Source organism: Vidua macroura, chromosome 9 (assembly GCF_024509145.1).
Source record: "Vidua macroura isolate BioBank_ID:100142 chromosome 9, ASM2450914v1, whole genome shotgun sequence".
In the NCBI taxonomy this organism is placed as follows: Eukaryota; Metazoa; Chordata; class Aves; order Passeriformes; family Viduidae; genus Vidua; species Vidua macroura.
The window spans coordinates 27,074,489-27,102,209 of record NC_071579.1 but is presented as its reverse complement, the minus strand read 5'-3'; the positions used below and the strand labels follow the sequence as shown (position 1 = coordinate 27,102,209).

Genomic DNA, 27,721 nt, shown 5'->3' with positions numbered 1-27,721 from the left:
TGTCTCTTGGCTGAATAAGGGAGCCAGGCCAAAACTGAGCCAGGACTTTATGTAGTATGGCAACATGGAAGTGGATGCTATAGGAGAGTGAATAGAAAGTATGAGGCTACAAGAAAGAAATATGATCATTCAGAAGAATTGTGGCAGGCTCATGGTTTCATGACTGTGGCAGTGTCCAAGTGATTAACAAATTCAGGGTTGGGGAAGACAGACTGAATTTCAATATAATTTACGTGAATTATATTCACATGTGGGAGTAAGGGGAGTGCATTAGGCCTGTAATTTATGCAATAGGCAAAGAACTTCAAATACCAGAAAGAACTGAATGTGCTTTCTAGGTTGACTTCAAAGTGCTCCCTACTACTAAAGACTTTGATTGAGAAAGGATTTTAAGTTGGTAAAAATGCCATTTAATCTAACAGACTGTAAAAAATGAAAGCTGACCAGTAAACAAGAGTGCTTTGCCAGATGACCAACACCTCAATGCAACTTTCACAAAATGGTGATTATTCAACGATTTAATGTCTATTTCAAAGGCAAGATCTGTGGGATGGATCCTGTCATCCATGTCATCATGGTGGGACATTGTTGCTGTTTCTGTAAGGAAGAAGCCCTGAGCCCTGTACCTGGACTTCACTGCCATTCACAACTACTGAAAATCAGCTGTCATTAATTTTACAATCCCCATGGAGGTTTAAGGTAAAGGGACATCTTTTATTCAGTGTTTTCACAGAGAGCAGTCTAATAAAGGAATTAGTATCCAGCAAGGCCCATTACACAATAGGATGATGCAACATCAGTGGAACATTGTGTTCTCCCCTGAGCACTCACCTTCTGTGTTTGACAGGCAATCCTTGGGGTCCCAGCATTAGCCCAGCAGTGGCTGGGATGGCATTGGCTCCAGCCCCTTCCCCTAATGGTGGAAAATATCCCATTGGTTGCACTTGTACAAGCTTAGCAAATGCTTCACATACCAGCCTGTGCTGGCCTCCTTATTCATGGAAACATACTTAAAATTCCCATTTGCCAGGTGTGGTGTTAGACCAGACAAGTATAGAATCCTGCAGACACCGGAATGTGGCAAGGGGAGTGAAACTGATGACGATCTTTAATGTCTCCTCAAAACCATGATTTCTTATAGATATTAAGTCACAAAAATTGAGTGAAATGAACAATAGTGTCACTGGTTTTATGTAAAGATCTCCTCACTAATTATTCTAGGCAGGTATGCCCACTTCCCATTGGTTCATTCCTCTTTCACCAGTCCATATGAGGGGGAAAAATACCCAAACAAACAACAACAAAAAAATCTGGAACACACATGCTCATCTTGATCATGTCATTTATTGAGTCAGCAGTGATGGCAAACGGGGAATCAACTGGTCTTACCGTCACAGGCAAACCCCACCACCAAATGCCATGGAGGTGTACACACACTCCTCCTGCTTGTCCCATGAACTCCATGGCTCTGCTGGAACCTTCCTGTTCTCCTGGCACTGGTTTGCCTTCGCAGCAGTGTAGCAACTCCCTGCTCAAGCAAAAAGACATTGCTTCACCAGGTGTAATTAAGCCTATTAAAAAAACACCTCGGGCTTATTTATGCCTTGCTAAATCACATGATTGAGATTTTGTGGAGTGCTGTGAGTCAGACACTTGGGAAGGCCTGACCAGCTATTTCCTCAGCATCTCAGTGAGAGATGTCTGTGTGTTGTTCATGTTCGTACCTCAGCAGTCAGTCAGATGAATGCTTTGAGTTTGCTAAAAAAGGCTGGTATCATTCTGGCCCATTTCAAAGTGCCAGAACCCTTTCAAACAATTTTGACTATGATACAGAATTAAATAGGGCACAGTAAATAATAGCACATACATCAAGAAGCTGCACTCTTTGGGAAGAGAGTGGGGGAATGAGAAAGAAAAATGCTCTTTGACATCTGTCTTTTATTTTGCTTTCATCAGACCAGAAAGATATTCCAAGTATAAAACTTGCAATTGTTTCTGCTTTAACAGGATTACTTAAATATGGTAGGAACAACTGTTAAACCTTGTTTTTATTGTGCATGTAGACCAATGCATGTAACTCCTCCTGCAGCAATTTTTCATGGGACTGCTTATGAGGGCAGGAGTAATTGAGGACAAGTACTTAATGACCTCTCTTATCTTGGCTTATCTAAGATAAAAGGGCAAAAATCAAACCAAGGCACATCTCATACAAATTTTAACACAGATTAATGTCTCAACAGAGAAACTAATAAAAAGAATTGCTCACCATATTTATTCAATGCAAGTGAATTCTTGTTCTGAATAGTTTCTACTTGCATTTTTTCTTTTCCAACAAATACTGGGCATCCTGAACCATAATGAACATGAGGATCTGAGTAGTTTGGAAGTATCAGCACACTGTGATGGCAGTCAAATTCAGTAGTCCTGTTGCTCAGACAATACCACAACAGCTATAGAGAAGGGAAGATGACAGAACTGCAGTCACAAAGGCAAATGCAATAGCTGTACATTCCTGATGATGCTACTGTGAGCCATTGAGGAAATGGAGGTATAAGACATCTAAACCTTTTATTACAGTTTGCTGCAAATCCATGAAGTGCTTGTGGAGATTAAAACCAGTAAGACTGTGTGCATTTTTCATGGAAGAGTTTCCATCACTTAAGATGCTAATGATATTTGTCTGCTTGTAGCCAAAGAAAAAGCAAGCTTGTTCAAAGAACTCACCAGGTTCTCAGCGACCCAGACTGCACTATAAAAATCCTCTATAATTTACAAAATCATCAGGATAGAACATGCATTCCACTAGAAACAATAGCTAGATTATCCCTTCAAATTTGACTATAGCCTTTAAAAGAAAAAAGAAAACCTATTTCAAGGTTCTCAGGAGAACTGAGCTGGAAAAATCACCATGTAATGGGATAAACTATTACAATTTTAGGGCTGCAAGTGGCTAACATGATTTCTCAGTGCACACTGCCAATGAAAGCAACCCTGTAACTCAAAGGGCAGGAGAAGAGTTAGAGGCAATAATATCCCTGTGTTCAAAAGTTAATAATTTACAACAACACTGAAATCATGCTGCTGAAAGCTGATATATTAAAGACTAGAAAATAATACATCCTCTGTTTTTCAGAAGACTGGCATCACTTTTGTATCAAAATAGAAGGAAGCCTCAGCAAATTGCCCAAATATCCATTAGGAGATCATGAGAAAACCTGATGTCTTTCAGTTAAACTCTGGAAGCAGGCTTGGAAAACTTAAGATATACAAGGGAAGAAATCCTTATTCAAAGTAAAAATTCTTTTAGGCTGTATTTGCATTCTTTCAGAAACATGCAAGATGTCACTAATTACAAGTGTCAATCACAGAGCAGGCCAAGTCTCCAGCAATAGAGCAAAGGTTTCAAACTGAACAGAGCAGGAATTTAGTTGCATTGCTACTCCCTGGAGATTATAACAATGCTGTAAGCAAACTAGGGTTGTCTTCAATTCAACAGCATGTGTCAGAAACCATTTGAAACTAGATCTTGTCACAAAAGTGGAAATTCCATATTAAATATCTCAGTCAGTAAATTTTAAAGTGATTTTCAGTGAACAAGAACCTGCAGCATGGATCATCAAAACTTCAGCAGCTTGCCCCAGTAAATCAGTGTTCATCTAGGAGACATGCAGAACAGGCTCACTGGGAAGGCTGTGCAGCTGTGGAGCAGTAGGGTGGCTGGGGCAGAGGGCAGTGAGGGCACACTGGGCTCACATGGGCAGCTTATATCTGCCCATGGTGCAGGCAGAGTGAACTGGACAGAATTCCTATTTCACAACAAAAAATTTAGAAACAAATTGCAAATTAGAGGATCTGACAACATCATCACCCAAGGCTTCAATATGGCCAATCCTCCCCTCTTCCCAAACTCCGTACGACCCTGGCAGCAGCAGCACAAGCTGCCCTACAGTGTCTTGCCAAGCCCCAGCAGCAGCAGGGCTCAAGGGCCAGCTCAGCCCAGCCTGTGAGGCTGCTTTGCTGCTGGCCATCCCCATCCAGCCTGCCTGCAAACACTTCCCTGTCAGGGGGTTAACCTTTATCTCCCAAACATTTCAAGCTCATTGGCAGGCAGTGAGGCAAAGGCAACAAGATGGGCTCCTGTAGCTTCAGAGCAAGCTGGTCCAGCTGACCTCAGGTGTCAGTTTGGGAAAGCAAAGGAAGGGGAAGCCTTGCTCTGTTGGCAGCAGAAAAGCTAGAGATCAGTGAAAGCTTCACTCTTGGTGTGCAAAGGTCTGGCATCCTGCTGACCTCTGCTGAGATTTTACATCTTCACTTACCTATGTCAGGCAATCATTTGCATTGCTTGGAAATTTCCAGCTTCGCACATGGCCTCAAAATGAGATCTGCTGTTCTCAAAATGTTGTTTGCGCCACACTTCCCAATGTCTGTAGAGAGCTGGTCTCACAGCACTGGCTCTTCTTTATCAGCTAAGTTGCATTAGACAGAATCTAAAAATACATTAAATACTTTCTAATATTACTTTTTGACATAAGCAGTTACTATAGCTGCAACAAGGATGTTGCAAGAAAGTGCAATGAGGTTGCATAACTCCTTTTATTCAGCTGGGATATGTGCACTGAAAGGTCAAAACGCCTTGGAATAAGGTTTTCTGTTTCTATGTTTGCCTTAGCATTCATACTTTTAACAAAAATATCACAAACAAATTCAAGAACTCAAATGAGCAGTTGAACTCCTTTTACTTCAAAGAGGCAATTAATTTAGCTTAGCTACAAAAATCTACCTGCAATGCAGAATTCAATGAGGTGCTGTCTAATATGTGAGAATCTGACAGATAACAGTTGACAAAAAAGCAGCATCTGAGCAAGCTGGGGGTCTGATGTTTAGTGGGAGCTTAACAGCACAGAGAACCCATCAAATACTATGTGTTTATCACACAGAAGTAGCTTTTTATACCAATTGCACAGAGATGTAGCTCTCTCCTCTCAAGAAACATTCAGTTTGGTATTCATTAATTTACAAAGCACATAGAGGAGGCAGAGCAGTACTCCTGAAATAAATGCAAACCAAGGCCCTGGAAGATGTGCAAGTCTGGTTTTTTTTCTAGTCCTGTAACAGTGGTGGATGTGAAGTGAAAGCCCCAATAACCCTGCTCTAGATAGCAACCCAAGCTTCCACCCAAACAGACCAAGAATACCAATTTTAGAAATAATGTCTTTGCTTGCTCCCCAAATCCCTGATACTGCAGCCCTCATGTTTCTGGATAAATCCATTAAGTTCTTCAGTGTCTGCAAACTGGTCTTTAAAAGAGAGGGATTAAAAAAATTATTTAATGGGAAAGCATTTAAAGGTGAGTAACTATTCCCTGCAATTGTGCTGTCACTTCTGTGAAGCTGCAGTGGCTGCTGTTGTGATGTGCTTCTCTTCTGCACCACTTCATTTGCTCAAGTACAAAACAGGGATCATTTAATTCGTGAAATCTGGATCCCCAGAATAAAGACTACTCACTTTGTTGGGCAAACCAGTACTGCCTTCGAATAATATGAGCAGACTGATCTTCAGTGCTAGTGGAAGAATTCACTCACTCACCTTCACCTAAGGGGCAGTTTGCTCAGCCCTCTGTAAATTCCTACTGTCCAGAGCTGCATGGGTCCTGATTCCAAGGAACCTCAGGAATATCCTTCCTGGACCTTCCTCAGTAGAGACATTAATTCATCTCATACATAGTACAGCTTTACTGTGCTTTTATGGCTTCCTCAGTTCCTTCCTGCTAACTGAAGTACGCTCGTCAATCAACCCACTGCTCACTAATTAAATCAGCTGTAAGACCTCCAGTGCTCATTTTGTACACACCAAATCCAAAACATTATTTGTGAAGATCCTGGCAGAAGGGAGCTCATAGCAACTCCTAGTTCCCATGGAAAGTTGACAAATATGAGCAAGTTATCAACATATTTCCACAGCAGTTCTAAATTCATCCTTATCATTCCTGTGCACTCTTCAAGTATTGCTATATAACAAAAGCTAAAAACAAGAAGTCCAAGGTCTGTATTGTGCATTAAATGTCCATTTTATATTAACTCTTTCCACCCTACAAACATTCCCAGCTGTAAATTCACTTTGTTCTCCAGCTCTACATGGGAAATCCATGCACCCAGCCCCAAGTCTCCAGCACCAGTGCCTGCGCTGTAACTCTGGCATCCATCACACACAGGCATTTCTTTTCCATAGAGAAAACTGTGAAACAATTGCAGGTTTTCAGACTTCTCTCCTGCCCCAGAGAAGCCAGCCAGACCCAGGTTTCCCTGCCATAAGCTAGGGAACTACACAAATGCACCAGCAGCCAGGGCAGGAAGGTCAGTGTTTGCTGTCTCACACATTTGCCGATTCTTTTATTTTCACTGATCGAGCTCTGACTCCCTCACATACAGTCCAGGAGACATTTTTATTTCCTTTCTGCTCCATCTCACTACTTTCCAATCACTGCTAAGTTATTTAACATGTCAGTAGCATTACCAGTATCTTTAATACATCAGCAGAGTTAAGTAGTGAGCAAGTAAGCACAAGGGCTTCAGAAGTATGGTGGTATCATGCTTCAAGCCAAGCAAAGAAGAACATGGTGTTCACCTTTATGAGGGGAGTTTTTATTTACCAATGCTCCCCAGAACTATTTTTAGTAACCTTGCATTTCCATCAGCATGTACAAACACTGTTTGTGTTATACCATGAATGAATCCAAAAGAAAAAGAGCTTTTCCCACAACAGCCTCGATAGGCTAATTTTAATTAAAATCAGTTTAATGATTGATAAGCTCTAGTATTTCCAGCAGCAAATCATAAGTGGTTGACTGTTTCCAGATACAGTGAAAAAAAACTGAAGATAATATAACTACATAAGCTAGCATAGTTAGTTGGTTTACTGGTTGTCAACGTAGGAAAAAATTGAGGGTTTAACATGTAAATTCAAGAGCAAAAACTAAATCAGTATTTTGTAGGAATCAGAAAGTTCAGCTATATAAACTGAGGGAATCATTGTTTCCAAGGCTTACTTTTAGTCTCTCACAGAATTACTTTTGATATACCTCCTGCATCAGAACGAACAAGCAGGAATTTTCAGTATCTGATTAGTATTTAGAAAGGGGATGTCCCATATATCAACTCTGTACTGTTGCTACTTGGAAAGGTTCTTCACTTGTGCCTCTTAAGCAAACAGAGGAACACTGCAAATACCTGTGGTCTCACGTCCTTCCTTTGCTCCCTGGGCTCACAGAGGCAGCAGAAGACAATTCCATGTGCCCGAGCACGCATTTGTGGAGACATCTCCTCCTTATAAACAGAACAAATCATCTGCAGCTGATCAGCCATAAAACAAACGAAAGTTTCTTTCAACACCACAGAGAAAATAGGAGTGAGTATAGGGAGTGTGAAATCCTAGAGCTCTAACAGGACCCTCCCTAGCCCAATGTCTTCCTTGGTCACTGTCACCAAGAATGCAGTGCCGTCTCAAACAGCTGCTGCATCCACCTGCTTTCCTCAGCCAGTGCTGGTGGGAGGAGCAGACAACACACAGGAGGGAGCACTTCCTCTTTTGTACTGTTATTTTATTTTGTAGTAAGATCCACGTAGTATATAAAATATAACAGGAAAAACTGAACAAAGCCTAGAAAATGAACCGAGGAGTTCAGCTGATGAACCACTACAGCTCAACTTCCGTGGGTTCATGAAGTCTCCAGAACTCATGGACTGTTTGCTTGTACTATTACAGTTCTCTAGCATATGAGCCTACACCAAAAGCTGATATATTCCAATTAAGCCATAGTTAAGTGACAGATGTAGAGAAAAAAAAAGTGGCTTTTGTAAGCCACAGCTGCCCTTGACAGAGGTTACAATGATGTCTAACTATACTGTAATGCACATTACATCAAGAACCTTGAAAGAGCCTCTGAGAAAACAGCTTCACATTAAGCATTTTAAAGAAAGGTCATAAATACTGCACTGTACCAACAGTACCTCCCAATGTCCTCCTTATGCCTGAGGAGCATTTGTGTTTTGTAAGAAGCTACTACATAGATGACACCAAACCTAGAGGTAGGTTATAGGCCAAGGTAAGTTACAGGCAAAAAAAAAAAAAAAAAAAAAAAAAAAAAAAAATCCCTTTAGAGCTAGTCACTGCACCAACTGCCCAGCAGGAAGCAAGGCAAAGTGTCAACAACTCTTTCCTCCCACCCTAAACATTGTTCACACAGTGCATTCAGTTCCTAGTGCCCTAAGAATGAGAGTGGATCATCAGCTGCTAGTAAATGCAGTCATGCCAAGAGAACAGCCTGAAGTTATTCAAGCAAAAACCTGTTACTGTGCAAAACTGGTGCACTGGACTGTTAACAACCAGACCTCCAAGCTTAAGAAGTGACCCGACAGTAGAGAACCAAGGTGTTTTTCTTTTGACTGGGAAATACTTTAGTAACCAACAGGAGAACATACTGCTAAGTCTACATGGAAGGAGTCAAATATCAGCTTGTATCAAAACTTTAGAGACAAAAAAAAAAAAATTTGAAAAAACTTTGATGAGACCAAGTTTTGAAAAAGTTACTGTACCAAACAAGCCTCTAAAACAGCTCATCACCCCTAAACCCTGGGATCAACACAAGGTTGATAACAAATACGTGTACATTGAGAAACGCACCTGCAAGTCCAATAATTACAGCAAATTAACCCCAAGTTTTAATGGTGTAATGCATTCAGGTCACAAAATGTGGACAAGATGTTAATCTTAACTCCCTCTGTGCACTATTTGGTGATAATCAAAGTAATGATGCTGAAGATTCATTTTATTTCTACTTCCAAAAGAAAAGGGTAAATGGTTAAATACGTGTTCTCCAATTTGTTCTCCACTATACGTACACCCACACACATACACACACCCCTCAAACTGCACTGACATTTCTTTTTGACCAAAAGAGTAGATCCTGGGAGTAAGTGCAAAATGCAAAATCAACTGACAGAAAATGCTGAACAAACAGCATCATAAAAATACAAAATATTTATATTACTGAACTATTAACAGATGATGTTCTCTGTTTCTTTAAAACTTTGGAACCACATAGCTGATTTCTTAAATCTAGTCCATGCCAGCTTCCAGAACTATTAATGTTTTAGTTAGCTTCATTCTTTGATGCTTCATCAAAATTTTCTACGAGATCTGAAAAAGACGAAGATATTTAATACAGTAATGGCCAGTAAGATTACCTTTGTAAATTTAATGAAAATGCATACAGTTACAGGACAGATTAAATAGTACTTAATTACACTTGGGGAAACCATTTCTTTGTGGGCAGATTTCAAAGGGCTTTAGAAAATATTGGTTGTTTAAATGTATACAAAGAACTAGAAATGCAGAAACATTCCAACAGTGAAAATTCTAACATTAAGTGATTAAGATCTGATTTCCAAAGATGCTCTACTAGCTGTAGTTGAGCTTTGAGCATCAGCATTCTTTAAAGAATGCCTGGCGTTTTAGAGAATTGAATTTTATGCAAGGTCACAAAGAAATAAATCAGTGCCAAGGCAGGAGGAATTGAATCTCTGGTCCACACGTATGTTGTTTTAGCTAACACACCATACCAAAGGATACAGTGCAATGTGGTTATTGATAAAATAGTTATTTGCTGACAAATAAAGCACTTATTATATTTACTTTCAGACACTGACATAATCCTTTTTTCTTCCACTACAGAAATAAAAATTCCCACTCCAGACCCTGATATGAAAACAACCTGATAACTATGCCAATTATGTCATTTTGCAGTCCTAAACCTCTGTTTGGATATTTAGATACCTGTTCAACCTCACTGAAACTATTTTAACCTAGTTTCACTCAATATTTAAGGTAGCTGCCCAAGGTAATCCCTTTTTCAAAAGCTGGAATACCAAGTTGTATTTTAACACTGTCTTATATAAGAAGCCTCCCTTAGCAAGCAAGAAGTATGATCACATCAAAAGCTACATATTTAAGTGAATCAATCAAAATATTTATCTATTAAGTGGATATAAAAGTGTGTATGTGCCTACCTGGGACATCATCATCTTCTTCATCAATATCTTCAGATTTTGGTGCTTTACTGTCCAACACTATAAAAAGAAATCTGGTACTGAGTTCTCATAATACAGAATCAGGGACACTCACACAACAAAATAAAAACCATATATATGAGAAAAGCAAGCACTTCCCCAGTCCCCAATAGTGACAAACACACAAATGACCAGGTACTGAGAGTTAACAGCACGACTGCAAAGCATTAGCAGAGCCATTTTCAGATGCTATGGGGTATTCATAAAGAGTTTGAAAGAGATCAAATGATGCAGAAAACCCCCAGCATGACTCAATCTTCTAAGTGAAGTCCTGTGTTTTAATGCAACAATAATATGGCACCAACCAATGACCAACATATCATATGATTCAAATATGCTTACGATGATCCATCTCTCTAAATTTTGAAGGTATTTTACACATTGCTAAAGAAGAAAAACAAACCCTTTCACTTAAACTCTGAACATGAATGTTGGAGAAATTAAAACTGATTTAAAAGGAGTAACTGTTGAAAACATTAGAACAGGTGATGTATATTCCATTCCAAACACAACTGCAACACATCCAACTATAGTAATTTTAATGGCCATAACAGTCTAAACTGGAACTGTACCTAATCTTCATTTTTTAACTGTAAAATTACAGTAATAGTTATACCACATACACCCCTCCACCCATGCTCCCAAAGTTTTAAAATTAATAGAAAATAAAGACTCGTATGCATAACTGTGATTTGTTTTTTTTTAGTTTTCTATTAAAACTTTGATTTTTAACTAGGTTTTTTTTTTTAAGTCTTGGTTGGATTCCAAAGCGAATTGTAGAGCAGAAGAACATTTTTTTTTTCTTCTGTAACTGCAATAGAAATGTTTTTTATGAAGAAAGAAAACAGAATAGGTTCCCTGACAAAAAGAACTGGTTGAGTTTTTCCAAGTAAAAACATGAACTTGCTTTCCCCATAGCAGTCTGCCATATATAGTTGTACACCTGCTATCATAGCATGCCAGACTTATCTATTTTTTTAAAATCAGGGCCTGACTATGTAATCTTGAATCAACAAAGATAAAAAGAAAGGTCTTCCCCCACCCTCTACTTCCACAACAGTGGCAAATAAATAAAAGCACACACACACACTTCTGACTTTAAGTCACATGCTGTTGTTAAATATGGGTTAAAACTTTCTGTAGTTCATATGTTCTTTAAGTCAGCAATGAAATATTCCAAAAAGACCTACCTTGTCTTGGGAATTGTTCAGCTAACTTCCTGAGACTTGTTAAGCTGTCAGCACCAAGCTGGCTTAAGATGCCTGGAAGCATTTCTGTGATCGGTTTAGCTTCTGCATGACCAGTAATTGCAAAAGTGTTGGCAGAGAGGGAAGCTTGAACCTTGGGGTTGTTGAAGTGAATAACTGTTCCATCATCTTTTATCATGTTCACCTGTTTAAATATATTAATAACATTTACCTAAGTGCTGCAGCATCTTGTTACACAAGCATAATAACAAAAATCTAGATTTGAAATATCAAAAATTACGTAATTAGCACTCCTCCTAAAGGATAATATGATAAAAGCACCTGGAATTAACACCATCTAAATTCAAAGCTCCAACAGCAGCACCTTGCCACATCAGGTTAAGCCATTGCCTTTCACAGGTACCTGTGTCACCTACCAGGAAAACATTCCTGCTTCCTCCCAGCTGGCAAAGGCACAGGACTCACACTGGCTCAAGGCAGGGATGCACACGCAGGGACTATGTACCAACTGGACTAGAACAGACTTCCAATACCTTCCCAATAACTCCATGAGGGCTCTTAAGACTAAGGACACCACACAGTGATCCTGCTCTCTTCTTCTTCCCCGGCCTTCTGAATCACCAAGAATTCTATCTTACAGCCAGTGTAGTGGCCTGCTTTAGAAAGCTGAAAAGCTTTTTCTTCTGGGCATGGATAAACTATTATGCAAAAAATAATTGTCTGACCATAGGAAGAGAGTTCTACCCATCCAACAGAACAGGGGTATTAAACTTACATGAAAAAAACATTAAGCAATGTTTCCAAGTTACAGGGAGAAAAGAGGGATTCAGAACTAAGGATGAGATCTAAAATACAAAAACATCTCAATCTTCACACAGCAGCAGAGTTCCAAATATGTTTTGAACAGGAAATCCAGGTGTGTTGCTTTCCTGCAAAACTAAGCAATGTCCTGTCCTTTGCCAATGGGGAAATGGTAAAGGCTTCAAGCACAGTTATCCTGTTACTTAAGAGCCTCTTTCAAAATGACACAAATGTGTTACTCATGCTTGACTCAACTCTTCTATCTGCACGAAGCTTACCAAGGTCAACTTGCGTTCACTTGAATAAAACATTCCACAATTATGTCTCTTGCCATCAAGGTAGAAACATTTTGCATCATCTTCCTACACTGACATATTTAAATTCCTTAATAAGTGTGTCTGAATAAAGATCCTGCGCTCAAAAAAAAAAAACTGAACATACACTAAGAAGAACCATGTCTTTCTTTAGTTCATATAGCTCTGCATATTTGTATTAAGCTCAAGAAAACAGACACACCAAACTGTTTCTGTAACAGAGGTCTGAAAACTTACAGGCAAACCACATAGAATCTGCATTTGCCTTTGGAAAGGAGCAATGCACTTAGTGACTTCTGCATGCACCTTGCAATCCTGCTTCAATTAATTAATCACAGAGTAAATATTCTGCTTCTTTAACCAAGTAATACAAGTACTGCAGCCACACTGAGCTCACGATGAAGAAACCTCCTCCTCTTCCCGTGTATGAGGGTCACTCACTACACTGTTGTGGAAAACATGTTTTATTAATACATGTAAATGAGAGCTATTCAAGGAACACCTGAAACCTTCACATTCCCACTTACATTAACACAGAAACTGCTTCTGTAGAGACTCTGCAGTGCTTTAAAAAACATTTCCTGTAACTACTACAAACAATTCCAGCAATTTTTGTGCAGTAAAAGGTCCTAATTTTGATAATACAGACTTAAGGTCTTATTCAAGATGTTTCTAAACTTTCCTTCATACTCTGCACCACACTTGCTCTAGATGTGCCTGCACAGTCCATGTACATTTCCTGCTCTTTTCTTTAGAGCAGGTAAATAAGTTCATAAAAGTCAAGAATGAAGAGAAGCTTTGTTCTGCAATAAATGCAAGACACACACAGAGCACAGAGCTTACTACCTCCACCACACACTGCCTGGCCAGCAGAACCTGCACCTTTCCTTCTCCAGGCACATACATATTAATGCCAATGAGGCAACAATACATCAAACAACGTTACCTCTCAATAACCAGATCTCTATGCTTTTGCTTGGAAGATAAAACTTGTCAAAACCAAAAGCAAACCCCACCACACCACCACCAAAACAATAGAGTGAATTTAACTTCAAACAGGAAACACTTGTTTTTTCACTATACCTCTTCAATGCCAGCAATGTTATTTACAGCCAGTTTTTTGAGGGAACTCTGAAGTTTTTTGTCATCAGCTGTAGCTGTTCTGTGTACCACCTTCTTCTTTCTGCGAGCTGTTCCCTGGGAAGAATCAAGAGACAACAGTCAGCTCCACTCAAAATCTCACAACACTAATTGCAAAAGTCAGGGCACAGTCTGAGCAACATCTTTCAAATTATGAGACACTTCTGTAGACAAAAACACTTCTCAACTTATTTCCCTTTACCTACAGCTTTGGCCATCATTCCCAATTTAAAGTTTTTTCTTAAGCATAAAGACCAAATACCAAACAGCAGAACATTTTCCCTTCCACTAACCCAGGCTACAAAAATACTACTTAATATTAAGCAATACATAATGAAGTTTCCCCAAGATATTTTTTCCCAAACAAAGCACAAATACAGTGATTTAAACAGTCCCACTTTGGCAACCAAGTCATTAACGCTTTCAGAGTGTTCCACAGACAGCAATTTTGGAATTCCTGCTTTGCAAACTTTTGTACAATCATCCCTACAACAGGGGATGAGCACCCACACTGAACAAACATCATGCCTTTTTATTGGTCATATTAACCACCCACTAGCTCAGAGAAAAGAAACAGCTCAGTGCACAGCCAGTGCCTGAAGCAGGCACAAAGAAGAAAATCCCCAACAGGAAGACCATAAAGGCGAACTGGAACATCCAACAGGTGAGATTAGCTGGAGCTTTCACAGGTCACAACAAGTCATTGAATTAAAACAATGCTTGCACACTAGAAACTGCTCATCCAGCCGTTGTGAACTGAAAGAAACTTGCATTTCAGGTAGCTGCACTATGGGCCAGATCACAAAAAACCTGTATTAGTCAAGCCTGAAAATAATTTTTTCCTTCTCTTTCTATGAGCTTCAGCCTATACTTTCAAATGCATCTCTGGTGGTTTTCTTACCTTTCCTCCTATTCGGACCTGCGCTTGAAGCTTGGCCAGTTTTTCTTGGTTCATAGTGCTACGTCTAAAGAGCAAGAACAAGTTCAATTTAACATCAAAACAGTAACAAAGTCACAGTCCATTTTAAGAGTACTCTTACAACTGCAGCAGGTTTTCCAAACTTCTAGAACATCACCCAAAACAGCGTGTCAAACAAACACACAAAATCAGAGCTTTAAAGCCACACCACCTAAGCAATCCATAGTGGTCCTGCAGTAGGAAGGACCCACATCTACCTGAAGTGTCTATGCCATGATGAGGCAACTCCACAGGACATTGCATTCTGCATCAGGCCGCGGTACTCATTTCCAAGATGCCAGTTTATTGCTCGAAGTATTTAACTGAATTACTGGCTCCAGCCAGACCCAAACCTGGGAAAACACCTTATCTTTACGAGGGTCCAGGGACACAGTCATCACTAAAATACCTGAGACAGTATTCATATAATGAATCTATGATACTTATGGCTAATAAGCGAGATCCAAACTCTGTGAAGTTCGTGTATGGACATATTTACTACATGAACTCTGGTAGCTCTTCATCCAATACAGTGACTGGGAAGTTTGTCCAGTGCTTCTACCACGAGTCAGGTGGGACCTTTAAAGGCTGAAAGCCCTGAAAACCCATAATGGGTGAAAAAACGCCTCAAGCCTTCCAGCAAAAGGAATGCGTTTCGCTGCTCTGCCCCAGCGAGTCACCAGTGATCCCCGGAAATCTCCGCATGTGCTTTGTGCCGGGAAGGACCGGGGGAAGAGCGGGAGCGGGGCAGGGAGCGGCGCACGGAGGGACCCCGCGGGGCGGCGGGAGAAGGGGCTCAGGGTGGTTCGCTGGGCAGCCTCAGAGCACGGGGAGCGGGAGGGGAACACGGCTCATCCCTCAGGAGCCCGTGTAACCGCGGTCTCACGGGAGAGCCGCGGCCCCGCGAGCCAGGGCAGCCCCCGCACAAGGGGGTCGCTCGCTCGGCCTCTCCTCGAGGAACGGCCCAGTACTGCCCAAGGGGATAGGACCGAGCTGCCGCGGCGCCCCGCCTCAGGCCGGTGGGGACGCGGCGATACCGGGACGCGGCGATACCAGGACACGGAGACACCGGGACGCGGGAAGAGCGGGCCCCCTCACCTGAGCGCGGCGGAGCCCCCGCTGCCAACACGCGGCGAGAACAAGATGGCGGCCGAGGAAGGAAAGAGAGGCGCACAGAGAAAGGAAGCGCCGCGCCACGTGACGGCGCCAGCCCGCCCGCAGATGGGCGGGCCCGCCCACCTCATTTACATAGAGACGGGTGGCAACAAGGCCTGCTGGGAGTTGTAGTCTCCAGGGAGCAGCAGTCGCCCGTGCCTCGGGGCAGGGAGCGGTGCCCTGTGACCCAAACTGGGACGCGGCGCTTCCTAACGCGTCACCATTCGCTCTGTCCCCCGTAGTGAACCCTCCCTCACACGCTGCGCTTGCGGTCGGTTTTGCCTTCCCGGCAGCTGGGCAACTCCGGAGAGCAGCGCGACAAAAGGGTTTATTTGGGAAGAATAAACCCGCAACCACTCCCCTCCCACCGCTGCCTGCTCCCGTTGGGATAACGCTGGGGTTTGCTCAGGGGGAGTAACCAGGACTCTGGGCTGCGATGACTCCTACCCCGGGGCTCCCCGCTCCCTGTAAGGAGCAGAGCTCATCCCAAGCCCCTCACACCCTTCCCGCCGGCTGCCTCCCCCGGCACCGCCGGGACGAGCCGTCAGAGCGGCGCACCGCCCACATCCGCCACACATCACTTCCTGGGCTTTTAAAACGGGGAAAGAAAAAAAAAAAAAAAAAAAAAAAAAAAAAAAGGAGTTTAAAAAAAAAAAAAAAGTCTAGGTAAGCGGGTCCCGTCCTGTCCGGAGGTTCGAGGCCGTACCCGGTGCCGCCGCTTTCCGCGCAGACACCATGAAGGCTCAGCCCGCGGCAGCCTCCGTCCTCTGCCTGTGCCTGGTGCTGGCGGCCTGCGCCGCCTCCGCCGCGGGAGGGCTCGGAAAGGGTCAGACAAACGCTTTCTTCGGGCTTTCCCCAATTTCTGTTCCCACTGGGGGCCGCCGGGCGGGGGCAGAGGGCGCAGCTTGGGGCTCTGGAGGTGCGGGGGGGCTTTGCGGGGTCTCCGCCCTTGTGGTTGGGTTCTTGCTGAAGCCCTTCGGAGGGCTCTGCGGAGCCCTGGGGGAGCAGCCCCGCGGTGCCCCCCGTGCCTGCCGGGCTCCTGGCAGGCGATGAATGGCCCTTCCCTCCGCCCTCGGCTTCCCTTGCCCTTGGTGACCGCTCCTCACCTCACTCCTGGTTTGCCCAGGCTCCTTGCCTAATTACCGTGTCTAATAGCCCGGTTCATCTGGGCCCTGGGCTTCACCCAGGTGGTGGCTTTGCCGTAGAGGTAAATCTCCTCCTCAAGGCTGGCTGTAACCAATTTGATCAATGATAGCAAAGCTGTGGTGTGGATCCCAGCCAGCCAGTCACCCTTTAATTCCCCAGATGACTTTCATTCAAAAGATACGCTCTGTAATGTGTTGGGCAATGCTTTTAAAAACACCCTGTAGCTCACCACAAAGTGGGGTTTGTTTTAAATACAGAAAAGCTTTTGAAAAGTCTTTCCCAGCTAGAACAATAGAAGGTTTTTCCTATTTTAACGTTTTGGCCTTCGACTGAAATAGCTGACTTGTCAATATTCTGGCTAAACGTGACTTGTGCTATTCCAGCTGGGTTTTTGCTCTGGATGTTGAGCTCGTACAAACGTGCTCCTGTGTCGGGGGCTGCCTCAGCACTTGCTGTGTGGGTGTGAGGGGACAGGGACGAGGCCTCCCCACCCTGCCGTGAGCTCATGTGTTTGATGTGTTGCATCATTTATGTTCACAGTTGCTCATATCAGCAGAGATCAGGTAACACAAACACTGTGCTAGCGTCCACACCACCTGGATGCTGAACAGAGGTGTCCCAAAGATTTCCTGACGCTGTTTTGGGCTTTCTCCAGCTTCTTTGCCCTAGTTGTCTACTGGAGAAAATGTCCACTTTCCGCTATGTCTGCACCGGGCAGTCTGTGGCTCCTGATCTCTGTGTAGCTCCCAAAATCTCCTCCCCTAGGCACCTGGGGCATGGTGGGTTCCTGACTAATCCGAACCCTTTGGGATGGGAAGGGGCAAACCAAGGCTCGTGTTTGGCCATCCAGCACAGTAATTGTTAATTACTGGAACCAAGACCTCTGAGGAGGTGTTCCAAGAGAGTTCCTCTTTGTACAGCTCCTGGATCTCCTTCATCTAAGCTTTCCAGGTGGCTTTTGGCCATGTGCTCTGTTGGCTACTAAAAAAACCCAACCCTGGCAGTCACTGCTTTGCAGCTGTTAAACATGCACTGGCTCACTCTTAAGTCAATTGACATGACAAGACTTGTTATCTGATGTCAGATAAAATGTTTCCTGCATCGTTCAGTCACTATAACACTCAGAAATCTGTATAATGGTGTTCTTTCTTGCTCTTCCATGATATTATCATCAGCAGGAATACTTAGCATAATAGCTTTAGAGCAATTAATGATCATATGTTCGCCTTGAAATTTTTAAGTTTCAGTTTAGTTCATCTTCAGTGGGATTTAGGAAGCCAAAGCCTGACATGTTTAATTTCTCATTCATCAGATAATAAATGTTCACAGACTGAAAAAAAACGGAGAATAATCAGAAGGCACTTCCATTTTAATATCTGTTTGGGGGATTTTAGCGTCATTTACATAGATATATAGAAATATTCATGAGCATGGTATGTTTTTGCTAATTAATTTCAATGGGATTCCTCATATGACTATGTGGGCTGTAAGTATTTGCAGAAGTCTTTCCAGAAGTGGGGCTATAGTTGTCTTTAAAAAAAGAATATAAAATGAGTTGAAAATACTCAAGGGTTGGGCTATTTTCCTCTATTAGCTGACATGTTAAATATGCAGCATTTATAAACTCTTCTCTCTGGCAGGTTTTGGAGATCATATTCATTGGAGAACACTAGAAGATGGGAAGAAAGAGGCAGCAGCCAGGTATGTTTGGTTTTAAATACAGAAATTTGTCTTCAGAAGCATTCACAATGGTTCTATTTCAGCCCTAAATTTAACCACAGAAAATAGTATCTTTTACCAAAAATGAGAATGGTTTAGGAGACTCTTTAGATCCCTACAGGTTATTGGAGAGAAAATACAGAATTTTGTTAACTTTGCTGAGGCTCCACCTAGGTTTAATCACTGAAGTCTAATTAAATTATTGAAGCCCTGGCATGTTCTTGAAACAAGAAAATATTTATTTATCACAGTAAAGAAAGATATGGTTCTCAAACACACAAATACAAGTGTAAGTGGTGCTCAATGCCTTAAACTCAGCAGTGCTAAGAGCTTCCCTAAAATTCCTCGTGCCTGTATACATGAGGTCTCAGCATGAGGTATTTTGTTTCCATCTGCAGCAAAAATCTGGAAGTTTCAAACTGTAGTGAAATGACAGAACCTGGTTTGGGCTAAGCTTAAATTCTAAAAAGAGCAATGTCTCTATGAAAAATGACATCTTGATTTTTTTTTTTTTTCTTTCTCAAAGTTTCTTCTGCTTCTTGTTAAAATCCAAGAATGGCATGCTTATAAATTCTACTTGCATTTTAACTTTATAACCTAGATCTGACAATGCTGACATGAGCAGAAATTGCTCATGCCTTCCAGGTTTGCTGTTTAATTTAGCTCTGCCCTCAAACTGATCCATCTGGCAAGTTCTGCACTCTAGTGCAGACATTGAATTAACCCAGATGGTACACTTCAGAAGTCTTACAAATTTTTATAACTTGATACTTTAGCATTTTTGAAAAAAAAAAAAAGTAAATTATTTCAGTTTTTACAGTTATAATTGTAGCAGCAGCAGAGGAAGCTTTAAAATGAGACAGAAGAGGGTGGGAGGGATGGCAAGGTCTGAACTCTCAGGTTTAGGCAGGATTAGTGTTCCTGCTCCAAAAGACCCTGCAGCAAGGGATGGGATGGGGTGTGAGCAACACTCTCTCCTTTCATTGCTGAGGCACGGATCTCTCGCTGATTTCAGCGTGGCAGCCTTTGAGTGTTATTGAATTGAAGGATTGGGAGAAACTACTAGTTGCAAAGAAAATATAACCGTAAAAAGTACATTTTTTTTTTCTAAGTCTGACCATAAATGAAGAGATGAAAAATTACACAAAATTATCTGGGATGCATCAAGTGAGATGCACCAGAGCCGGTGGTCTAGGAAGTCCCAAACCTTCGATTTCACTTCTGTAAACTCCACAATGTCATGGGATGCTGGGGACTTCTCGGTATTAAGTCTCCTGAGGGCGGGAGCGCGGTCCCTTCGTCCTAACAACTGCTGCCGTGGCGTTTTTAAGCGGGACGCCTCGCGGGGCGGTGTCGCGGTGCCAGAGCCGCGCTGGGGCGCGGCGATTCTCTGCGCCCGCGGGGAGGAGGAGCGCGCCGGGGGCTGCGCGGCGGCGGCCGTGCGGGGCCCGGCCCGGGCGCTCCGCGGGGCCGGGCGAGCTCTGGGTGTGTGTGACCGGCGGAAGCAGTCGCTCCACGTCCGGGTCGGGCTGGCGGAGCGATGCCGCTGGTGGTGCTGTGCGGGCGGCCCGGCAGCGGCAAGAGCCGGCGGGCGGCCGAGCTGCGGGAGGCGCTGGGCGGCCCGGAGCGGCCGGCGCACGTCGTGGCCGAGGCGGAGGGCGGCCGGTCGGCGCTGCGGGCCGAGGTGGAGCGGCGGCTGAGCCGGCGGGACGTGGTGATCGTGGACGCGGGCAACGAGCTGCGGAGCATCCGCTACGAGCTGTACTGCGCGGCGCGGCAGGCGGGCACGGCGCGCTGCGTCCTGTACTGCGCCGGCGGCGCGGGCGGCCCCGACGAGCCGCCCTTCGAGGAGCCCGACCCGAGCTGCCGCTGGGACCGGCCGCTGTTCACGGTGCGCGGGGAGGAGCCGCTGCCGCTGGGCGCCATCCGCGCCGCGCTGTTCGAGAGCGCCCCGCCGCCGCCGCACCGCGCCACCCGCACGCAGCCGCTGCAGTCCTGCGGCTTCCTGCACCAGCTGGACCGCGTCACCCAGGACGTGCTGGCCGCCGTGCTGGCCGCGCAGAGGAGCGGGGCACAGCCCGGGGAGACCATCCGCGTCCCCGGCGTGGCCGAGGGACTGGTGCTGAGCCGGCCCGTGAGCGTGGCCGAGCTGAGCCGGCTGCGGAGACAGTTCATCAGCTATACCAAGATGCAGCCCAGCGATGAAAACCTGCCCCAGCTGGCCAGTATGTTCCTGCAATACTTGAGCCGCAGCATCCAGTGAAGTGTCACCTGTGCCACCCAGCAGTGGCGGTGGTCCGGCCCCGAAGTACTCGCAGTGGGCAGAATGTGCCTGCAGAGCCTGGGTCCCACCTCGGGGATCGGATCACTTGGCAGCAGCAGCTCTGAGAAGATGGGCGCCGTGTCCCTGCCAGCTGCATTGCTGGGGGGATCTCCAGAGAAGCAGTTCCTCACCCCTGCCTTCTCCCTACTGGCATCTTGCAAAAAGGAGAGCTACTGGTGCATCCCCAAGCAAGGGAAGTCTCCTGTGGAGATGCAAACCCCAGTAATCAAATAGTGTGACGTGAAAATGTAAAAGGTGATGACTGTAGGGCAGACTTTTCTCTCCACATTGGCATGTGTATGCCTGGAATAAGAAGATTGTTTTTCCAGAGCTGCCACCAGATAATGTCAAACTGCAGATGAGACTTCAGGTCCAGAACTGGAACAATCTATATTTTTAGGATGTGACTGTTTCAAAAAATCTGACTGACCCAAGAGAGATTTTCAACTCTGCACTGCAAAAGGGTGCTGGCTTAACAGACTCAAACTTCTCTGTTTCAGGTCTAATAATAAAATGTGTGCCTTAAATGGAGTAAAGTCTTAATTTACCTGCAGGACTATTTTACTGAAATAACTTGGCCTTGTCTTTTTTCTTCAAGGTCATTATACATCTTTAAAACCATCATTTTACACCCTTAAAAACACATAAATTGCTTAAGAATGAGTGCTGTCATAGAAAAAAATGAGCTAAAATGACAGAAATAAATGTATTTATAAATTTATTTATTTCTGTTCTGTGTGAAACTCATAAGTCTGTACTGGCTGTCATGGGTAGCTAAGTTTCCAATAGTTTTGGGTACAGCTTATATAAACTTCTCACTTTCTGGTGGATGCTTCATTCTAATAAATGGTGGCTTTTGGTTTTAATTTTACTTGTAGTGCTCACTGGATGAAATGGTGAAGTGGGGCAGGAAGGGTTACTTCAGTTACAGTGTCTGTCTGGCACACCAGCTGCTAAGGGGCTTTATGCACTGCAGAACTACAAAAAAGTTTTTATATAAATAAGTTTATCTTACCAGTCAAAGAAAAGAGAGCAAAGCTGAGAAAACACATCAGTTATCTCAAACCTCTGTGAGTTCTCACTGACTAAGAGTTGGTATCTCAAGGAAGTGAGCACTTTCATTTAAAATCTGCTTTTAAAATTTCTTTTTAAAAAGTGTGTGGCAGTACCAACCACCAGATCACTGAACTCTTTTAACATGAATCACTGATCCTTGATGATAAGAACAATCTTAAATCCAGTCCTAAATTAGCCTCTCCTCAAGAAATAAGCAAAATAATTTTGGCCTCTCTATAGAAACAATGAAAAGAAGTCAGTGAGAAGGCACTGAGGCAATGCAAGCTTTACTAGGGAAATGTGTATTCTTGCTCCTTACTGCAAGCAGATATAAAGCTGATGACATATCAGTTAATTATAGATGGCAAATTTATGTTTGAACAATTCTAAATGTTAATGGCTTCATTTCCACCCTTTCCTCATTTTAAAGTTCATTATTTAACACTACTAAGTAGAGATTTCCTTTAATGTCTATTTACACCTAAAGAAAAACTCATACATCAGTTCTACTAGTAATTAATGTTGTTGTGTGCAAAGGTGTTAATAATTCATGTATATGAAAATTTGACTTTATTTTTATCCCCTAATATGGTGCAAAGATTGCAGTTGGAGAAAGTTTACAGTTTGCTTTGGTTGGCATATCCTGAAAGAAGTACCCATCTAGGATGTTCTCTTCAGATTCCTTCCTGTCCTCCACCTAATTTTAGGGCTGTTCTTACTGTTCTGGAAGCCATATCATTATTATATGGAAACTTAACCTCTGGGTAGCATAACTAGTGAATGTAAAATGAATTATTTGGAAAGAGTGGAAGCAAAAATAACTTGGGTCCTTTTGCGTTGCACTTTATTTAGGCTGCAGTTCCTCACAGAGGAGGTCCCTCTCTTTAGCCCTGGTACTGGACACATCCATCACAATTAGTTTCAGCATACAAATGTGGAGGAAGCCATGCAGGCAGCCAAAGGGTTTGCTGCGTTATTGGGTTTGCTGGTTGCTCAGTGGAGGGCTTAGTCACAGGAGGTGACTGAGACGTGGGCTGTAACGAGGAGAGGTTGTCATCCGCTGGATTGCCTTAAGCAGCCACGAAAATCCATCCTGAGATCTCTCAAGCAGCTGCTGTCATTAACCATTTCCAGTAATCCAGGAAAAAAAAAGCATGACCAGTTGTGTATCTGGGAAATCTAAACTAAGAACAGAAATATCCTTGTCTACACAAGCAGTTATTGGCTGGCAGCTCTAATAAATTAGTTTATCACATGTTTTAAGATTAGGAAAACCTTTTGCAAGACAATCTTAGAGCACCCCATAATCTCTTTACATCTGACTTATTTCCCATTACATTTTGCCTTTGAGGAAGCCTTGACTGTTAAACTGTACATGTAATAGAATTTCTTTGACAATTTTCTATATTCTTTTTGCTAGTGGTTTGCCTCTTATGGTTATCATCCACAAGTCCTGGTGTGGAGCTTGCAAAGGTAAGCGCATTGAATACTAGAGCTTGCTGAAATTTCTGATGAACCTTTGTACAGAAATCATGTAGCCATGAGAAATGTGAATTTTGCATCCAAATGTAACTAATGGTATTTGTATTTCATTGAGAGTGGCATAATATGGCAGTGTCACAGCAAACAAATAAGCTGGGTGTATGGCTAAGCCTTAAAGGATGAGGTAGTTGAGTGGGAGTGGTGGTTTACAGCAGGATTTCTGTTTCTGTTGTACTGGATCAAATATAACCACCTATATTTGTTGGGCAGGCTTCAGCCCATGGCTGCCAGGCAAGAGTTGCTTCAGTCACCACCTCTTCTGAGCCTGGCTGGAAGGGTTGGATACATATATTCCATTTACTCACTGCTTATTGAAAAGTGCCACCTCTCCAGAGGGAGGGGTGAAGTGGAGATTTTGATATTGACCTGAAAATCTGAAATATTTTCCACTGCTTTTGCATACCTCTTATTTTAATTTTTTTCTTTAGCTTTAAAGCCGAAGTTTGCTGAATCCAAGGAGATTTCTGAACTTGCCCATAATTTTGTAATGGTCAACCTTGAGGTAGGCTGCTTTCTGCTCTGTATCCAGGTTCTGCCTAGCAATGAAGCATTTGGAATCTGACTCAACTGGTTACATCCTGTTTTGTGTACATCCTAAATCCTGCACTTCTAAATAGGCATTCAGGATTGATTGATAGAGCTCATTGTTTTAAAAAGACTTTTTCTCAGTCTGTTTTTTTAAATTGTGTTTATAAACCTGGCTCTCTGCCATTGTCTCTTTAAGGGTTTGTACCTTGTGTGATTCAGTTTCCACAAGAAAGGAATTTATGTTCATTCTCCAAGTACATATCAAATATTCCTGTAGCAGAGTGGGGTGGGTAATGCAAATTGACAGACCAGGAAAAATATTGTTTTCACAAATGATACTTATGTAGGTAAAAATAACTTTCTTCCCTTGCAGTTACTTAGCATCTCTTCAAGATGTAAATTGCTCAGGGTAGAAGGAACCTGAAGGCAGTAACTTATTTCTGTAAAAGTCACCATGTTTTGTTAGATGTCTTGCTAATATATTTCCTCTCTCCTGCCTTGCTGTGGAAGGATGATGAAGAGCCAAAGGATGAAGCCTTTAGTCCTGATGGAGGTTACATCCCCAGAATCCTTTTCATGGGTAAGGCATCCATAGCTGTTGTGTCCATTCACAGCACTGGGTTCTTATTGTTTCCATCTAAATTTCCTTTTGAATTTCTTATTTCATAGACCCCAGTGGAAAAGTCCATCCAGAAATCATAAATGAGAGAGGAAACCCCAGCTACAAGTATTTCTATACCAACGCTGATCAAGGTATGTGCTGAGTTGTTTGAAGTTCATTTTTAGTGAGATGAAGCTTTGGCAGTGGAGAGAAATGATATTACTTTAAAGTATAACTGGGATAGGTTAAATGCAGTGTGAGTGATTCTCTAATGCCTCAGGAACCATATTCAGAATCATGATTCCCCTTAATACCTACTAAAAGTCTCTAGGACCTAATTTTGTCTCCAGTTCTGGCATGGGAAGTCATGGAATTTGCATGATCCAGCCACACATAGTTGGGATAAGGGTGCAGGACTGTTTTTTTTTTCTTATAGATTAATCTGTAGATCTACATTCTGTAACTGTTGTTTTAAAACACTTTCATTACCTTGATGTTTTCACCCTGAGATTAATGGTTGGTACCTCTCTGTGTAATCTTTCAGTTGTCCAAGGGATGAAGGAGGCCCAGGAGAAGCTGACAGGCGATGCTTTCAAACAAAAGCACCTGGGAGATGAACTATAATGAATACACTGAATGATACCTTTTCATCGCTTCAAAACTAAGAGGAAATGATTAAACAGACCAAGAATGTAGATGCACTGAAGGGACATAATTCCCCTGTCAGCAATGTTAGGTTAAAAGCCCTGTTTGGAATTCACACATACACAATAGTTACAGTTTTTTCTCTGCCTGGCAGTTTGAACTGTGGTGGTTCTTTGCAACTGGGTAATGTGCAAACACATCTGTGCGTGTGTTTGAGCAACCACTAATATTTGGTGTTAAAAGGGAGGTGTGTAGGGAACACACGATTTGAGGACAATGTGATGGGGAAAAACTAGAAGTAGCCATCATTTTGACACCAATCAGGGTTGAATCTCTCTTTTCTCACTGGTATTATGTGATGCCATCGTTTTTACTGGGCATTCCCACCACTGGGGCACGTTCCTGGGCCAGTTGTTTTCTAGATATTTAAAACCATGAATTCTGCAACTACACCAAGTAGATTACATTTCATGAATGTCCAAGTAGCATGTGAATTATCAGCTCTGCAAATGTATTTTTGTGTAAAACTGTGTGATTCATCTTTATTTGCCTTTGGGCAGAAATATAACTTTTTCCTTATGCACTCACCTTTTCATTGTTCCATCAAGTGAGGGTGGGTTATGTTGAAGCTTTACGGGGTTTCCCCTTTTATTCTTTGAATGTTTTTGGCGAATGCCTTGCCATCACATTGTACTGTATTTTTGTACCAGGGTGAAAAAAATTAAACCTTTTTAAACATAAGCATGCAGAGTGTTTTGTGGTTAAGGGTGTAGCTTTACATTTTTAAGCATAGGGGGATATGTTTTTGTTTGTGTTGCAGTGATTATTAGTGTTGACTGTCACAGCTGAAGGTTTCTCCTTTTTATAATTAAAATACATCATTTATTTTTCCATACAATTACAATTCAGCCATTCTTACACTACCCACACTGTTGAAGGCAATGTGTTTATTTACTGGAACTGAAGAGAAGAATAGAGAGGAGTAAAATCACCTCTCTTGACCTGCTGGGGACACTTTTTCTAATGCACCCCAGCATGTGTGGGCTTCTTTGTCACATGAGTGCATTGCTGGCCCATGATCAGCTTGTTCTCCACCTGGATTCCCATATTCTCCTGTGCAGCAAAATGGATTTCCAGACTCTACTGATGCACAGGTTCTTCCTCCCCAGTTGAGGGACTTTGGATTTCCCTTTCTTGAACCTCCTGAGAGCCCTTTCTGCCCATTTCTCCAGCCTGTTGAGGTCCTCAGTGGCAGCACAACCACTGTTACATGGATGTCAGCCCTCTCCCCAGCTTTGTATCATCTGCCAGTTTGCTTAGAGTTAGGTGTTAAAAAGTACCAACCAAGGGTACTCCAGTAATGGTGAGCCCCCTTCAGGCCAGCTGTTCTGCCAGTTTTACATCCTTTTCACTGCCCTTTTATTTAGGTTGTACTTCCTCAGTTTGTCTGTGGGGATGCTTTGGGAGACAGTGTTGAAAGCCATAGTAAAGCCAAACACCACCTACTGCTCTCCCCTCAGCCACCAAATCAGTCATCTCAAGCAAAAAATCCTGTCCAATAGACACTTGCCATAACTTCCCATAACAAACAAGGAGATCATTTTCTACAGATACTAACTGAGGAGCCATCTGAGGACATTAGGTGGGAAAATTGTTTGTACAATAAACCCAACTTGTCTACTGAATAATTTTTTACTGTTCAGCAGTATTAGGAATTCCACTTTCCAGACCAGTCTGTCGAAGAAATTTTAGGCACCAAAACTCAACTGGGTACTAAAAGACAAGGACTCAGTGGAATTAATGGGATTATTGCACATTGCAATTACCCTGCTCAGCTGCTAATAGTTACACTACAGGCTTTATCCTCTGCTTCTCTTGCAAATTGTCTAGTAAATTAACAATGGAATTGAACTCAGCAGCTACTCTCAAGTCATATCAACTTCAAAGTAAATCTGTATAAGCCTTAAAAAAGGATTTGTGTTGCCCAAAATATTCCCTTTTTTCCCCAGCTTTATCCGTTGAGCAAATAAAAAAATAGTTCCTATCTGATGATCGTTTCATTTAGAGCTTTAGATTGACATAACTAAAAAATCATTGCAATGGCTTTTTTTACTTACCAGCAGGGGGAGGACTTTGCATGTTCATCTGTGATAAGATACAACAAATCATAATTAAAAAGCAATCTCTGATGCAAATTACCAGGGTGCACCTCTGTGGGTTTCCATGCATGATTTTGCAGCAGCTCTGCCCTGCTCTTCTCTCTGCAGTGAAGGTATAGCCTGTGGGATGTACATGAAGTGTCCCTTTCTTTGCAAAATGCTCTGATGCCTGAAGCAATGTGGCCTCAAAGTAATTTTTAGGAAGTTCTTCATCCACAGACATCTCTCTTCAGTGACAGGTACGGGCAATGTGCATCATTCTTTACATTTAAGACCACCTTGATTCAGAATTATCCTCCTTC

The 27,721-nt window shown here is 42.7% G+C and overlaps 3 protein-coding genes across 4 annotated transcripts; 2 read left to right on the top strand and 1 right to left on the bottom strand.

The window, feature by feature from the left end:
• Positions 1–6,748: 6,748 nt before the first annotated feature.
• On the bottom strand, positions 6,749–15,754 carry BTF3L4 (basic transcription factor 3 like 4). Of its 2 annotated transcripts, none has more exons than XM_053984725.1 (6): positions 15,644–15,754; positions 14,489–14,552; positions 13,531–13,644; positions 11,315–11,516; positions 10,065–10,124; positions 6,749–9,195 (listed from the first exon to the last, which is right to left on the bottom strand). In XM_053984725.1, the coding sequence occupies exons 2-6, from the start codon at positions 14,540–14,542 to the stop codon at positions 9,149–9,151; spliced, it is 477 nt and encodes a 158-aa protein (XP_053840700.1). In that variant the 5' UTR covers positions 14,543–14,552; positions 15,644–15,754; the 3' UTR covers positions 6,749–9,148. The 2 variants fall into 2 exon arrangements, with proteins under 2 accessions (XP_053840700.1, XP_053840701.1); XM_053984726.1 differs by lacking the exon at positions 15,644–15,754 and adding an exon at positions 14,764–15,052 and having other exon boundaries at positions 7,581–9,195.
• Positions 15,755–16,351: 597 nt separating this feature from the next.
• On the top strand, positions 16,352–26,001 carry TXNDC12 (thioredoxin domain containing 12). Its single transcript, XM_053985008.1, has 7 exons — positions 16,352–16,526; positions 18,487–18,547; positions 23,365–23,417; positions 23,915–23,988; positions 24,525–24,594; positions 24,684–24,767; positions 25,160–26,001. Exons 1-7 carry the CDS (start codon positions 16,436–16,438, stop codon positions 25,237–25,239), a joined length of 513 nt encoding a protein of 170 aa, XP_053840983.1. The 5' UTR covers positions 16,352–16,435; the 3' UTR covers positions 25,240–26,001.
• KTI12 (KTI12 chromatin associated homolog) lies at positions 19,775–21,754 on the top strand. Its single transcript, XM_053985006.1, has one exon. The coding sequence runs from the start codon at positions 20,106–20,108 to the stop codon at positions 20,826–20,828; it is 723 nt and encodes a 240-aa protein (XP_053840981.1). The 5' UTR covers positions 19,775–20,105; the 3' UTR covers positions 20,829–21,754.
• Positions 26,002–27,721: the final 1,720 nt, after the last annotated feature.

Bases quoted from the DNA above. Each gene is read 5' to 3' on its own strand.
- BTF3L4 (XM_053984726.1), bottom strand. From the start codon at position 14,816: ATGCAGAATGCAATGTCCTGTGGAGTTGCCTCATCATGGCATAGACAC. The intron at 14,553-14,763 runs GTAGATGTGGGT...CTTGCTCTTTAG, and splicing joins TCATGGCATAGACACTTCAG to ACGTAGCACTATGAACCAAG. The intron at 10,125-11,314 runs GTAGGTCTTTTT...TTCTTTTTATAG, and splicing joins TGAACAATTCCCAAGACAAG to TGTTGGACAGTAAAGCACCA.
- TXNDC12 (XM_053985008.1), top strand. From the start codon at position 16,436: ATGAAGGCTCAGCCCGCGGCAGCCTCCGTCCTCTGCCTGTGCCTGGTG. The intron at 16,527-18,486 runs GTCAGACAAACG...TCTCTCTGGCAG, and splicing joins CGCGGGAGGGCTCGGAAAGG to GTTTTGGAGATCATATTCAT. The intron at 18,548-23,364 runs GTATGTTTGGTT...TCTTTTTGCTAG, and splicing joins AAGAAAGAGGCAGCAGCCAG to TGGTTTGCCTCTTATGGTTA.
- KTI12 (XM_053985006.1), top strand. From the start codon at position 20,106: ATGCCGCTGGTGGTGCTGTGCGGGCGGCCCGGCAGCGGCAAGAGCCGG.